This window comes from Lampetra planeri, chromosome 44 (assembly GCF_965212315.1).
Source record: "Lampetra planeri chromosome 44, kcLamPlan1.2.h2, whole genome shotgun sequence".
Classification (NCBI taxonomy): domain Eukaryota; kingdom Metazoa; phylum Chordata; class Hyperoartia; order Petromyzontiformes; family Petromyzontidae; genus Lampetra; species Lampetra planeri.
The window spans coordinates 3942484-3954930 of record NC_136150.1 but is presented as its reverse complement, the minus strand read 5'-3'; the positions used below and the strand labels follow the sequence as shown (position 1 = coordinate 3954930).

General features: G+C 49.9%; 1 protein-coding gene across 3 annotated transcripts in view; it reads left to right on the top strand.

The window, feature by feature from the left end:
* The window catches only part of TMEM116 (transmembrane protein 116), a 19711-nt gene extending 7264 nt beyond the window's left edge, over positions 1 to 12447 (top strand). For 2 of the 3 annotated variants that reach the window (XM_078614452.1, XM_078614450.1), the window contains 11 exons: positions 1823 to 1866; positions 3593 to 3656; positions 4232 to 4372; positions 5279 to 5377; positions 5864 to 5919; positions 6997 to 7122; positions 8035 to 8074; positions 8249 to 8329; positions 9012 to 9174; positions 10234 to 10307; positions 10444 to 12447. In XM_078614452.1, coding sequence (XP_078470578.1) covers positions 1823 to 1866; positions 3593 to 3656; positions 4232 to 4372; positions 5279 to 5377; positions 5864 to 5919; positions 6997 to 7122; positions 8035 to 8074; positions 8249 to 8329; positions 9012 to 9174; positions 10234 to 10307; positions 10444 to 10593 — 1038 coding nt within the window. In that variant the 3' untranslated portion in view covers positions 10594 to 12447. Of the gene's footprint in view, positions 1 to 1075; positions 1197 to 1822; positions 1867 to 3592; positions 3657 to 4231; positions 4373 to 5278; positions 5378 to 5863; positions 5920 to 6996; positions 7123 to 8034; positions 8075 to 8248; positions 8330 to 9011; positions 9175 to 10233; positions 10308 to 10443 lie in introns of all 3 variants that reach the window. The other variant, XM_078614451.1, reaches the window with a different exon arrangement.

Sequence of the window (12447 nt, the reverse complement as noted above, 5' to 3'; positions counted from 1 at the left end):
ATAACCTCCGAGTGGCAACCAAGGGAGTATACCTACTGAGGAGATGGAGCGATTTATAAATCTCCTTGCGTGCCAATCGTTGCATCACGCGGGATTGTACGAGATGGCTATGGCTTGGGTGGGGGGGGGGGAGAGACTTTTATCCATCAGTGGATTGGCCATGGCCTAACCGTGTCTTATGACACTTTGTAAAAGAGGGTCCTGCTAAGTTTTCCCAGGTAGAGGGGTGTCTGGGTGGGGGGGGGGGGTTGCTGCTGCGTGTATAATCCTAATTGAGTAACTTGCGGTGTAATTTGGAAAATTATTAACAGTGATGCTAGTACACAACGGGCCTACTCTTGCGAAATGATGTCACGGGATCTTTAACGTCCACCGATTTGAAGCAGACCGCGTGGTAATGGTGTTACTTGTTAATACACACACCGCAGTGCTAACCAGGGTGGCCGCTGGGATTCAAACCGCGAACCTCTGCTACCAGCATCGATCACGTTATCGGTTACATAAATGCTCGGCTTTGAACATTTGTGAAAAAAAATCTGTTTTTTAAAGTAAATATAAAACATCTGTTTGACAAGTGTGCGTGCATCTTAGCCCATGGGTCACCAGTTCAACAAACCCCTGGCTAGCAGTGGATAGACCATGGCTGATAGTGGTGATGGTGATGTTAAATTTGTTTATTGTGCAGTTAGACCTCGCTAAGCAAGGGGGGTTTCCAGCTGCCATCTCCACCACGGGTGTGGTGCTAAACACAGTTAATCATTTAGAGATCTTTTAGTTTACTCAACTTCTGTTTTTAGTTTTGGTGAATTCCCACGGAATTTAGGAACAATCCCCACAGCCACACCATCACCGTAAATGTTTTCACTCTTGTTTAAACCTCCTCCAGTCATTCTCCACTACCGGTACAATTTGAGAGATTTTAGTTCGGTGGGCTACTGCTGAAGTCGTGTCCACGGGACTCGCTCGCCCGGACTTGCACGACGGCCACACCGTGTACGCACAAACAATACTTATCAACCACCTCGCACATTCTTTCTCACCCACCACCACCAATCGCCACCCGATCGAAAAAAAGAAGTCGTGAGGTGTAAGCCAGACTCCTTTGTGGAGCCATCCATCACGTGACGAGCGGCACAGACATCGTGACCTTACCCAGCATGCGACATTGCACTTCGTCCGAGTACACGTGTTTCAAGGTACGTAGAATGTGAACATGTAATGGGGCCAATTTTGTTTTTCTCTCGATCCGCTGCTGGATGACGGCCTTCCCCACGCCAGGCCGGACGTCGTGCCGGGTGGGGTTATCTGACCATACTTCACTGCGATGGTTGCTACGGGTTGACGGGGAAGTTCTTGGGGGGGAGGGGGGTGGAGGCTCTAGACCAGTTCCGATTCTTGTATGTCACTTGACGTGACCCGTGACTGGGAATCTAATTCCCAAGGGCTTCTTTCCCCACGTCATATTGGCGGGAAGGTATAGACGTGGGAGCGTACAAGTACTGTCGAGTCCAACAATGGATTTTACTGCACTGCCCTTTGCTGTGCCCAAACATAGACCCACTGGACTACGGGACATGGTCTCAAAGGCTTTATCAGGGATATTTGTTTTTGATGCTGATTATTACAACTAAGATGGTAACGATGCAGGCGAGTGATGGTGTAACAATACTGGTGATTGTAAAAATGCCGTTGGTGATCATGATCATGGTGGTGGTAATGATAATGCTGATGAGCACTACTTCACAAAACCCCGGCAGGCCCACAGTGACCCCATCCTCGCTGTCGAGTTGACCGTCCCCACGTTTGTTGTTTTATTCCCCAGATGCTCTTCCTCTTCGTCCTCTACATCCTGGGCAGCTCGCTCAGGTGAGCCACGGGCACACGCACGCGTGCACACGGCATGGCACTCTGGCCTGGATTTTGGGGAAGAAATTCCATCCACCATGCAGATGAGGCCACGAAAACAAACCCACACGCTTCTAGGTGCTATCGGTGGAATATTACCGTCACCGGATCATGAGAGGCGGCGGTTTGGGGGGGAAAGCCTTCATCCAACAGTGGATTGAGCACTGCTGATAACGATGATGATGATGACCATGAGCGTTTTTAATTTCTGAATAGAGGATGGTGCTCTTATCCGATCTGGTGTCCAAAACACGTGGGTTGCTAATTATTTCTGTTGCGGTGAGCGGTGTAACCACAAGAGATGAAATACAATTACAATTCCTTATAAGGGAAACAAATACCAATGAATAACAATTGAATGATTACCAATCTATACAATTACAATACCCCCCCCCCCCTTTGCCTCGAATCACTGCACCAGATTGAATTAAATGATGACGTCACCCTGCTGCTGCTCTATTTAAGACCGGAAGCAACAGGAGAGCTTCACCATTCTTGCCCGATGAGGATGATTGTAATTACCAGCGAAACGTCATACTACTCAAATTTTAAAATGCTGTTGATTCTCTCTTCAACACACCGGTGGGCTAAAGAAGTGAATTATTTTGTCCTTTGAAAAACATTACACATTTTTTACTGTTTGGCTGTGTTGGGTGGTGTAGGGTTACGACACATTTATAAATAACGCGATTTGACCCAAAAACCTATATTATTAAGAGAATACCGGTATGCCGCACCATATCAACAAGTGCAGAGCAATAGAGGCGACACGTTCACCTTGAAAAAGCTGAGAATAACGAAGGGATTTGTCGCGGTGGTCAATTGGTCAGCAGCAGTAACACGTGACTGGAGTTGTCGCCAGTTTGATTCCATCTCCCGGCGTGGCGGTCGGAACAACAATGGGGTTAGTTTCAATCGGTGCATTCATTCCTAAAGTGCCACTGGAATTTGTTCCTGGTTCCTGACTTTCAGAACCGTTAACCGGTTCCCAGTGAATTTTTCGATTTAAAGCTTTCGTGACTGCAGGGATTCATCTTCAGCGTCAGACGCTGTCTTTCCGACAGCCCTGTTCTTCACCTGAGGACGGCTGCTTGCGTTGTGGCCGAAACGTCGTGAGAATTGTATTTTATTATGTTTAATTTTTATTATTTTATTATTTCCCTTCTACGTGACTTTACCGAAAGAACCAAGAAGATGGTTACCAGTGGTTACCAGTTTAACAATCCTCCAAATTAAATCCCTAAATCTGACGAGTAAGCCAGCATCATAACAAAATAGTAGTGCAGGCCAGAAAACCGTGCGTTTTTAACGGCAACGCACGGACGTGTCGACAGCACTCGGCCCATGCGCATAATGCACAAGCCATCGGCAGTTCCTGAATAACTGAAATGTGGTCCTCTTGTCCATGCTCAACGTCAAAATACATCTTAAGTAAACGTGAACAAGAGCAGCAGCAGAGACCGAGACGAACAACTGTAGACTGGTTTGCCCTTGTTAGGGCTCATCAGTGAAGTCTAGCCACCAGTACTCACTGCTGCAGTCTGCCTCTGCCGTAGCAACCTGAACTCAAGGTTCCAAGGTGTCGGATCACAGGGCTACATTGCCACCATGGTTGTTACGATGGCCACGACTTTGTGGTGACGCGCTTCTTGTCTCTTGTGTCTCCGCTCTCCCCCGCGCTCGTCAGTGTGATTGGCTGCCTGTCCGTCATCATCTTCTCCGTCTACCGCGGCATCGTCGCGGACAAAGAGGTGAGCTCCTCTGACCCCACCCTCCCTTCATTCCTCTGAGATCCTCACTTGGTGCGTTCATCCACCCAACGTCATTAACCCATTCCCGTTCCGATGACGTACGTGTACGTCAATTTTTTTATTTCCTATTCCATTCCGATGACGTGCATGTACGTCATCGGAACGGCATGTGCCACAGTTTGGTGCCAGATATCATAGTGCGGTCGTGTCGCTACAGTTCCCTGCGGTGAATTCGTACAATTTTTTTTTTTTTTTACAATGAAGCTATGCTTCTTAATAAAATGCTGAACCGCTTGTGCGTTCCAAAATTCAGCGGTGAACGAGAGGCCCACCCTGCAACTTGCAGTCGTCTCGGAACAGAAAAGGGTTAATAAGCAGTCCCCATATCCCTCCACCTTTTGTTCGGCATTCCCACCTGCATCCTTAATTCGGTTATCCCACCCACGTCCCTATCCACCCTTCCGACCCACGCATCCGAATTTGCTTTGTTCATCATCCACCCCATGTGTTCGTCAACCCCCACACTGGTCCACATTCCCCCCCCCCGCCCGCCTCTGTGTGCTGGCCGACCCCAGGTGCGGGTGCTGCTACAGCTGATGTTTGCCGACCTGGTGGCGTCGGCGCTGCTGCTCTACTCGGCGACCGTGCCGCTGCTGCCCGAGGAGCTCTACGTGTGGGTCTACGAGTACTGCAAGTACTCCGTAGTCGGCGCCCTCGTGAGTCCGTGACTATCGCCCCCAGCCCCCCCCCCCCCCCGCCCACCACGTTATGGGCACTTGTTAAAAAAAAAAGCGCTAAATGGATTGTTGTTTACGTCATCGCGCGGCTTGTAAAGCGTTGTTGTGAACGTGAAACACTTCCAAGGTTGGTGGCAAGTACCCGTAAATAATGATGCACAATACACACGACATTTTTAAGCGTCAAGTTGTTGCCGTTAGGAATGCGCCCCGAGCAGAAACCTGGCCGCATCCATCGAAAAGTTTCCCATAACGAGCGGTGCCGGGAGGGTGGCCGTTGGCGGTCACGGCGATGAAGCCGCGTGGCCTGGAAGCCGCTCGTCACCATTCTCGCCCAACCGCTGCCTGTGCCTTAACCCGTTTTTGGAAAGTGTCGCAGAATCCATGGATATGCATGGATTCTTTTTTTTTTCTTCTTCCACCCTAGTTTTACCCTGATTTTTTTTTCGCTATCCGTACGTCGTACGTAGCACGGCGAGCTACGAAAGCCGGCGACCAAATTTAATTCCCGGCCACGGCTATAACATCGATGGCGAAATGACACCTGAGCCGAACCCGGTCCCAGACCACCAACCCACACCAACCAGCGGGGGTGAGAAGCATGGTCAAACAATCCCCACTACCGACACGGTGTGGGGGGAGGCATTCATCCAGCAGTGGATTGAACCCGTGTTTCCTCTGCGTAATGTTCCGGTGAATTATCTTGACTATAAAACCATAAAAAATCTCACGAGCCTGCGATGTACTCATTCGCCGAGTGCCTGCACAACGAACTGAATTAGGATATTACAATTGTTTTAATGTATTTTTACTTTGAGCGAAAAGGGGTGTGAATTTTTTCCCGTGTGTCTCCTGTCGCCGCCCACCCCCCCACCCGCCCCCCAGTGTTTCTACAGCTGCTCCCTTGCGCTGGTGCTGGTGTACGCGCTCGAGGTTTATGGCAGCATGCTGACCTTCAGCGGCGTCAGTTGCAGAAGGTGGCCGGTACGTGACCGTTGCTTTGTGCGCCAATTTCTATTCGCGTCATAATTGCTGGATATATTTATTTTATTTTGCATATTTTTGTGACCTCCCCCTAGGTAAGTCGCTCGCTATTGCAAATGCGACTCCTAGTCTTGTCTGTCGACTTGAGCTCTCTCACCGGGTTAAGCACGATCAATGTGCACGAGCGAGGTCCGCTGTGACATTGTTGGTCTGGGACACGAACGGAAGAAATGTAACGAGAATTCAAAGAGAAGCGTGGAAGGGGAGCGCCTGCGGCAGTGGCGGCGCTGATCTGGGAGCCGTGCAGGAGACGGGGGAAACACGCGGGTGGAGCGTCATCTGACCCGCGTCGTGACATTTTACACGCCAGGCTTGCGACAGGCCATTTGGTTGGTTCGTAACCCAGTGACATCACGAGCCCTGTGACCTTGCCGATTTTAACGGTCGTGCGCGCCCTCTCCTCCTCCTCTCTCGATGTATGCGCAGGCGATGTGCCGAGGCTTGGCTCTCTGCGGCACGTGGCCCCTGTACATCTTCTGCTGGTGAGCCCCAGCACCACCGCACGGCACGGCACGCGAAGCTGTCGCTGCACAGGCGCGATCGCCGTAGAAATACCACGCGCACCGCCCACTTCACAGTGCACGTCAAACATCCCCCGCGCGTCATTCGAAACGAGCAGTCCACGATTTGAGTGTGCCAGTGTCACAGTCAAAATTTGCCTGAAATTGATCATCGCGCACAGCAGCCGCCCCTCCCCACGGCCTATTGGCAGACTACCGCCTGCTCGAAGACCATGTGCTGAGTCACCTTCTGCTACACGCGGACGGGGGGACAATTGTCTTTTCGAGGTGCCCTCCGGGAAACTGAGACGTGACCAAGTTTAGATTTGAAGCTTTCGTGACTGCAAGGATTCATACTCTTTGGTTTTTTCGGTAAAGTCACGTAGGTTAAAAAATAAAACAAATGAATTGAATCACGACAAGCTTCCGTCTTCAGGTGAAACCGTCACAGCAAAGTTGCTTTATCAAGATACAAATTGCTGTATGAAGATACAGCAATTTTTTTGCTGTATCAAGATACAGCAATTTTGCTGCGACGGTTTCACCTGAAGACGGAAGCTTGTGTTGCCTCCGAAACGTCGTGATTTAATTTATTTGTCAAAAATTTTTTAACCTACGTGACTTTACCGAAAAACCCAAAGTTTGACCAAGTTTCTTGTCGTGTGTAAAGCTTGTCTCCGAGACGACGCCACTGGCGTCAAGGAGGCCGGCGTCTCTCAAAACGCGAAATCGTAATGGTTCTATAACATTCACATGGTAGATCATTGGAATGGGATGGTTAGCGCGCTGCCCTGCAAACCCAACAACTTAAGTTTCCTTCCCGCTCGCCGACTATTTGAACCGTTCTTGGACCTCCTTTAGGTCGACTCGGCCTCATGAGTACCCGGCGCGATGTGTCAACGGCGCCACTACGACGACCAAAGGCGGCGTGGTGCTGGCCACATCCCCCGTCGTGTGCCGTGCCGGCCCTCGTAGATGATGCGCTCTAATGGCACTTGCCCCAATAAGCCTGTTGAGGCTACACGGGGGATCTTTGTCTTTCTCCGTTGCCCCCTCCAGGCTGCTGCCACCATCCCTCTTCTCCATCTACGTGGGCGTCGTAGAGCGGCACCAGAACCAGACCCTCATCGCGCCCGTGTGGGAGAACGACCGTCACAGCAATGACTCGTCGCAGTACTGCACGAGGTGGATTGCGGCATTGTCATCGTCGTCGCATTCATCATCATAAAAAAAAAATCTGTTTTTCAACGTTCCTCCTCCTCTTCCTCTGGGTTTTGCTGAAGAAAAGTCCAGTTTTCCACATTCGCCCGTCACGTGACAACTGGATTTGGTTGGCTCTGTCGGGTGGTGGAGGGTTATCGTAAAACATTTGCATTGCACCTATTTGACGCTCTAATCCCCCCCCCCCCCCAAATTTTTTTTTGTTGTAAATCTTCGTTGTCTCCGTCAACTTTTGTCATCACCACCATATCTATCATCATCATCCTCCATCGTAGTCCTTTGACTATCTCCTCGCAGCGCTTGGCGTTCAGTAGCAGATATTTGTAGTAGTGATTGGGACAAAGCCACAAAGTGACACGGCCCACAACTGCTAACCTGTGGCTGTCTACACGTGTCTGCCAAGCCTGGCGCATTAGACAACAGCTCCCTCTGTGTCCAGGGCCGTGTTAACCCTTAGGCTTAATAAGGCTTTAGACCCTCTTATTTTGTAGGCCCTCCGTTCCACTTTGAAGTAACAGCTGAGTGACGGTCGCACGGCCATTGGAACATTTTTGGCTTTAAATTACGACGACACCATTCATGACTTTACCACAGCAGCTAAAAGCTAGGAAAAACATGTTTATATTTTTTAGAAATGAGCCAAGCGAGTTTTTTTTAAAATGTCTGAATTCCCCTCGAGTCGAATAGAATGTAAGTAAATGTTTGACCACCTAATAAAAAATATTTGTCAAATGTAAATGCATAATTAGGCCTTTCTCTCCGATTTAGCCTTAAGCCCCTCGTAACCTTAATCCGGCCGTTCCGTGACTGGCACAAATATCCAGGTGTACTCACGTTTCGATTTGTGTCTCTTCCCGACCCCCTGCCCCCCTCCAGGTGTCTCCCGCTCATCCACCAACCGGGCGAGTGCCAGGGGGTGAGTACGTGGGTGATTCGAAAGCTCTGTACATTCCGTCAGCAACGAGCTCGGCTCCACGGTTTGGACGAATTCTGTCTCCCCCACCCACCCCAGGTGGCACGTGGCTCGCGGCTTTCCACGACGCTCCGCTGACGGTGTTGCTGCGCCTGTTATTTCGTTTATTTGCTCTAGCCTCTGGAGACGAGCGACCTGGCGAACAGGGAGAAGTTGATCTTCCTGGCTTACCTGTCTGTGGTCGTAATGACGTGTGGGGTAAGTGACAAGGGACCCGTTGATCGATCGTAAATGACGGTGTTGCACCGCCGCGCAGTATCCGCTCGCTCTCGTAGAGGGAAAGGGTGAGGACAAATCGGAGGAACCACGGACGAGTGTTAAGGTAGCCGAGTCGGCGCTACCAACAATTGCCCAAGCTCTATGCGGTCCTCCCATTATATTAAAATGTCATCGACCAATTCATGAGTGGTGGGAGGAAATTGAAGCACCCGCAGAAAACCCACGCGTGGCGAGGGCGGAAACGCTCCATCCCACACAAGGGAATGGCGGAGTCCACACACTGGCTACGGCTACTCCTCGAGTTTTGCCACATTCGTGAGGCCTTCCAGCAACTCCCGTGGCCTCCACAACGCTGGGTCAAAGTGAATGTCCCTTTATCAATTACAAGCCTACCCAACAGTGCCACATCGGGGGAGGGGCTGCTAAGCCCCGCCCCCCTTCTACCCTTCTAAATTCTCATTAGCAGTAGACACCCTTGGTCAATCCACTGCTGGATGAACACTTCCCCAAGCTATCGTCTCGTGCGATCCTTCAATTTAACAGTTCACCCAGCATCAGCTCACGAGCCGATTATTAAAAATAAAAAATGTCACTTAAAATTTATTTTTATTTTTTTAGTCGCGTGAAAATCTGATGGTCGGACCTTTCCTCCCCCTCCCAGATGCTGTACTACCTGGTGCGGCGAGGCTACCGCGACGTGTTCGAACCCCAGAGCAGCACCGCGGCCGCCGCTATGGGCGCGTGTCCCACGGGACGCTACTACCGCACGGTGGTCAAGAGCACCACGCTCTTCCAGGCGTCCCTCTTCCTGTGCTGGGTGCCAGGTTGGTCTCGACCCACACTTTTACCCATCGACAGCAATGCTCAATCCACTAATGGCATGCAGGGGTCTACGAGTGGGGCCCGCCGTTGCTCGCACTGCTCTAGCGATGCGTATCGTCCACGCGGCGCCTGCACGCGCGAGCGCCGATCCCGGCTGCTCCGTCTCCTCGGCGGCTGTGCTTTCGCACGCGTTCCGTTCCGTGGCTGCCACTCGACCGCTATTTGTGGCCGTCATTCCCTTCAAGCCAATGGCGGGGCCCTGCCTGAGCCCCACTTATTTCACTGGTCAACAAAAAAAAAAATTCTGGCCTGGACTTTTGCAGCCGTTTTAGACTAATTTCAGGGTGCTGATTCCAAATCTGATCTCAGATTTGCTCTATCACATCTCATTTTTATGCTATCGGCATACCCCATCTTCATTGATTTTACCCGAAATTAACTCTGTCACTTATGATTGCAAGTTGTTGCGAGTCAGTGACTGCTTTAGTGTTAAAATATGGTGCTGTATTTTAGGATAGTGTTTATAATATAATTTTATGTAGATATCCACATTTATTTGATATTTTTCTTCTGCAGTTTTTATTGAAAATGCAATATTTGATATCTCAAAAACCTGATGTGATAGACAAAACTGATGCCAGATTTAGAATCAGCACCACAAATTACATTAAAACCGTTGGAATACCTTATGCCAGAAAGTGTGACCAGTGTTATCCTAACGTTTTTGATTGCCGCGAACCTTGCACGCGTTCTCGGAGCGGTGTTCCTCTTGCTGCCTCTCGGTGTAACTCCACGCGTGCATCTCCCCATGATCTTTGGTGCACTTTTGCATTTTTTTGTTCAATTGTAACCTCCTGCTCGACTCGCATGATGTGGGCAGTGGGTGGGGCTACGTGGGTGGTGGGGACAACAATGGGAGGGGCTAGCCACTGGGTGGGCGTGGTCATGCACAAGTGGGCGTATCTGAGCGCGCAAGGTGCTTGCCCCCCTCTCGTCATGCGTCCCAATTGTTGACGCTTATTTTTGTTCTGACCCCTAAAAATCACCATCGTCTGTTCCAGCGCTGGTGATCTGCATGGTTTCGTTCAACTCCGATGTGCCCCACAAATCCATGATCTACCTGCAGGTGGTGCAGGTAGGTCCCCGCACAACCCGTCCATGTCATGACACTTGAAATTGTGCCAATTATTATTTTGTATCTTCGCCAAACCCTCGTAACCGTTCGCAAATCCCCGCCATCGATTTTGCCGGCGGACGTGCTGTGCGTGCAGGCCTGTACGCTGCCGCTCCAGGGCCTACTGAACAGCGTGCTTTACGGCTGGCAGCGGCGCAGCTTCCGCAGCGCGGGCCCGGCGCAGGGAACGACGGCACTCCTGCAGCGTGAACCCGTGCGCTACCTCGCCCTGGCCAGCGCCACCTGATCACCGCCACTCCTGAAGAAAGATCGAGAGAGGGCCCGGGTGTAACGGGGGAGACTTGGGAACTTTGGCAGTGCTGTGTTGAGGTCGGGGCAAGCCCTCGCCACCAAATTTTTGGTTCTTGCGTTGCTGGGAATTTTTTGCGGAGTTGGCCTGTTCCGTTGTGGCCAGGTGAACTGGTGTCTGGGGGTTTTGTCGAGCCACCGTTAGTCATCGTCGTCCTTGTCATCGTCAAATGCGACCGCAAGCCTGGACTGTGGTGGACAACGAGCACTCGGGACTCGAACTCTGATGTTTTGTAAGGGGGCAACCTGAAGGAACACTTCGGGGGGGGTGGAAGGTGACGGGGGGTGGAAGTGAATTTGACAAATATCTCGAGTCTCAAAGATTGAGGAGAAACCTAAGTCTAAGGAACGATGCGTCTCTGCCGCATCGCCGAGCTGGGCAGGTCCACAACATCGGATGCACGCTCTCTGGACACTTGAAATAGATGTTTTGTAACCATTGGTACAATCGTGATGTGGCTTTTTTTTCGTCCGTTGTGGTTTTTGGTACATCGACCGGTCACGACTGTAATTCGGACGGGAAATAATGGGTACATCTCGATCGATTTTTTTGTCAAGTAGAAATGCTCAAATTGCGGCGTGTCAGATGTACGTGGACAACGCAAGATATTTGACATCCATGCTGTGACGATGAAAAGGAAGGGATTTATTTATTTTTTCCACATAAAGCTTTCGTGACTGCAGGAATTCGTATTCTTGGGACTTTCGGTAAAGTCACGGAGATAGGTTCAAATGAAATAACAAAAAACTACGTTTCGATCGCAACACAAGCGTTCTTCCTGATGACGAACGCTTGTGTTGCAATCGAAACGTCGTATTTTTTTGTTATTTTCTTTGAACCTATCTACGTGACTTTACCGAAATACCCAAGAATAAGAGAAATATGACGTCAACAAAAACATCACATTTGCTTCATCGGCCATAGTTGGAATAAGCCAATTAGCACGAGTGAATTCTACGCAGTAATATAATTGGTGTTTTAAATGGTGGTGATGATGATGGTGGTTAATGTTGATACTCCTGCTGACTCGGCGCCTAGTGACCAAAGAAACCCTGGATGCACCATCTAGTCCCATCTCGGAAGCTAAGCGGGAGTTGAGCCTCGTTACTCCGAGTATGGGCGACTACGACCAGCCACCACCACCGAGGCTTGCCAGGTGCTGTAGGTGTGTGTGGGGCTATCGGGTGTGGTCAGGAGACTGCATTGCTGAGTCTTCCCCCTCGTGTGCAGGGGCGATTTGGTTTTTTTACTTCTTCTGTGCTTCTTCTTGGTTCTTTCGGTAAAGTCACGTTGAAGGGAATTTATTAAATAATTAATAATAAAAAACATAATACAAATTTTGTTTTCATTATTTTATTATTTCCCTTCTACGTGACTTTACCGAAAGAACCAAGAAGATGATTCCCTGCAGTCACGAAAGCTTTAAATCGAAATGCTTCTGTGCTCTCCGGGTTCCTGCTTCTGTGCAGCAAAGCCAGACTCCTGATTACTCATGGGATTGGCCAAATATTCCAATGCAAGACCCTCTTGAAATACATTCTTGAGACTCGGTGATGAGGCTTTCCTAGGTAAATAGACTTGCATTGTGACTGTAATAAAGTTTAATGTCTGTGAACTGATGAATATCAGACTGTTGCTGTGTGCCTGTACTAATGGGAAAATATATCGGGAACGTCGGGCTGTGTTCGTGTTTGTCTTGTCTGCCGTTCGCTTGCAGCACTTGCCTCAAACAGCCTGTGAGCTATATTGGGGATCTTTGGCTTTGACCGATTAAAACCGGAGGCGATTGTA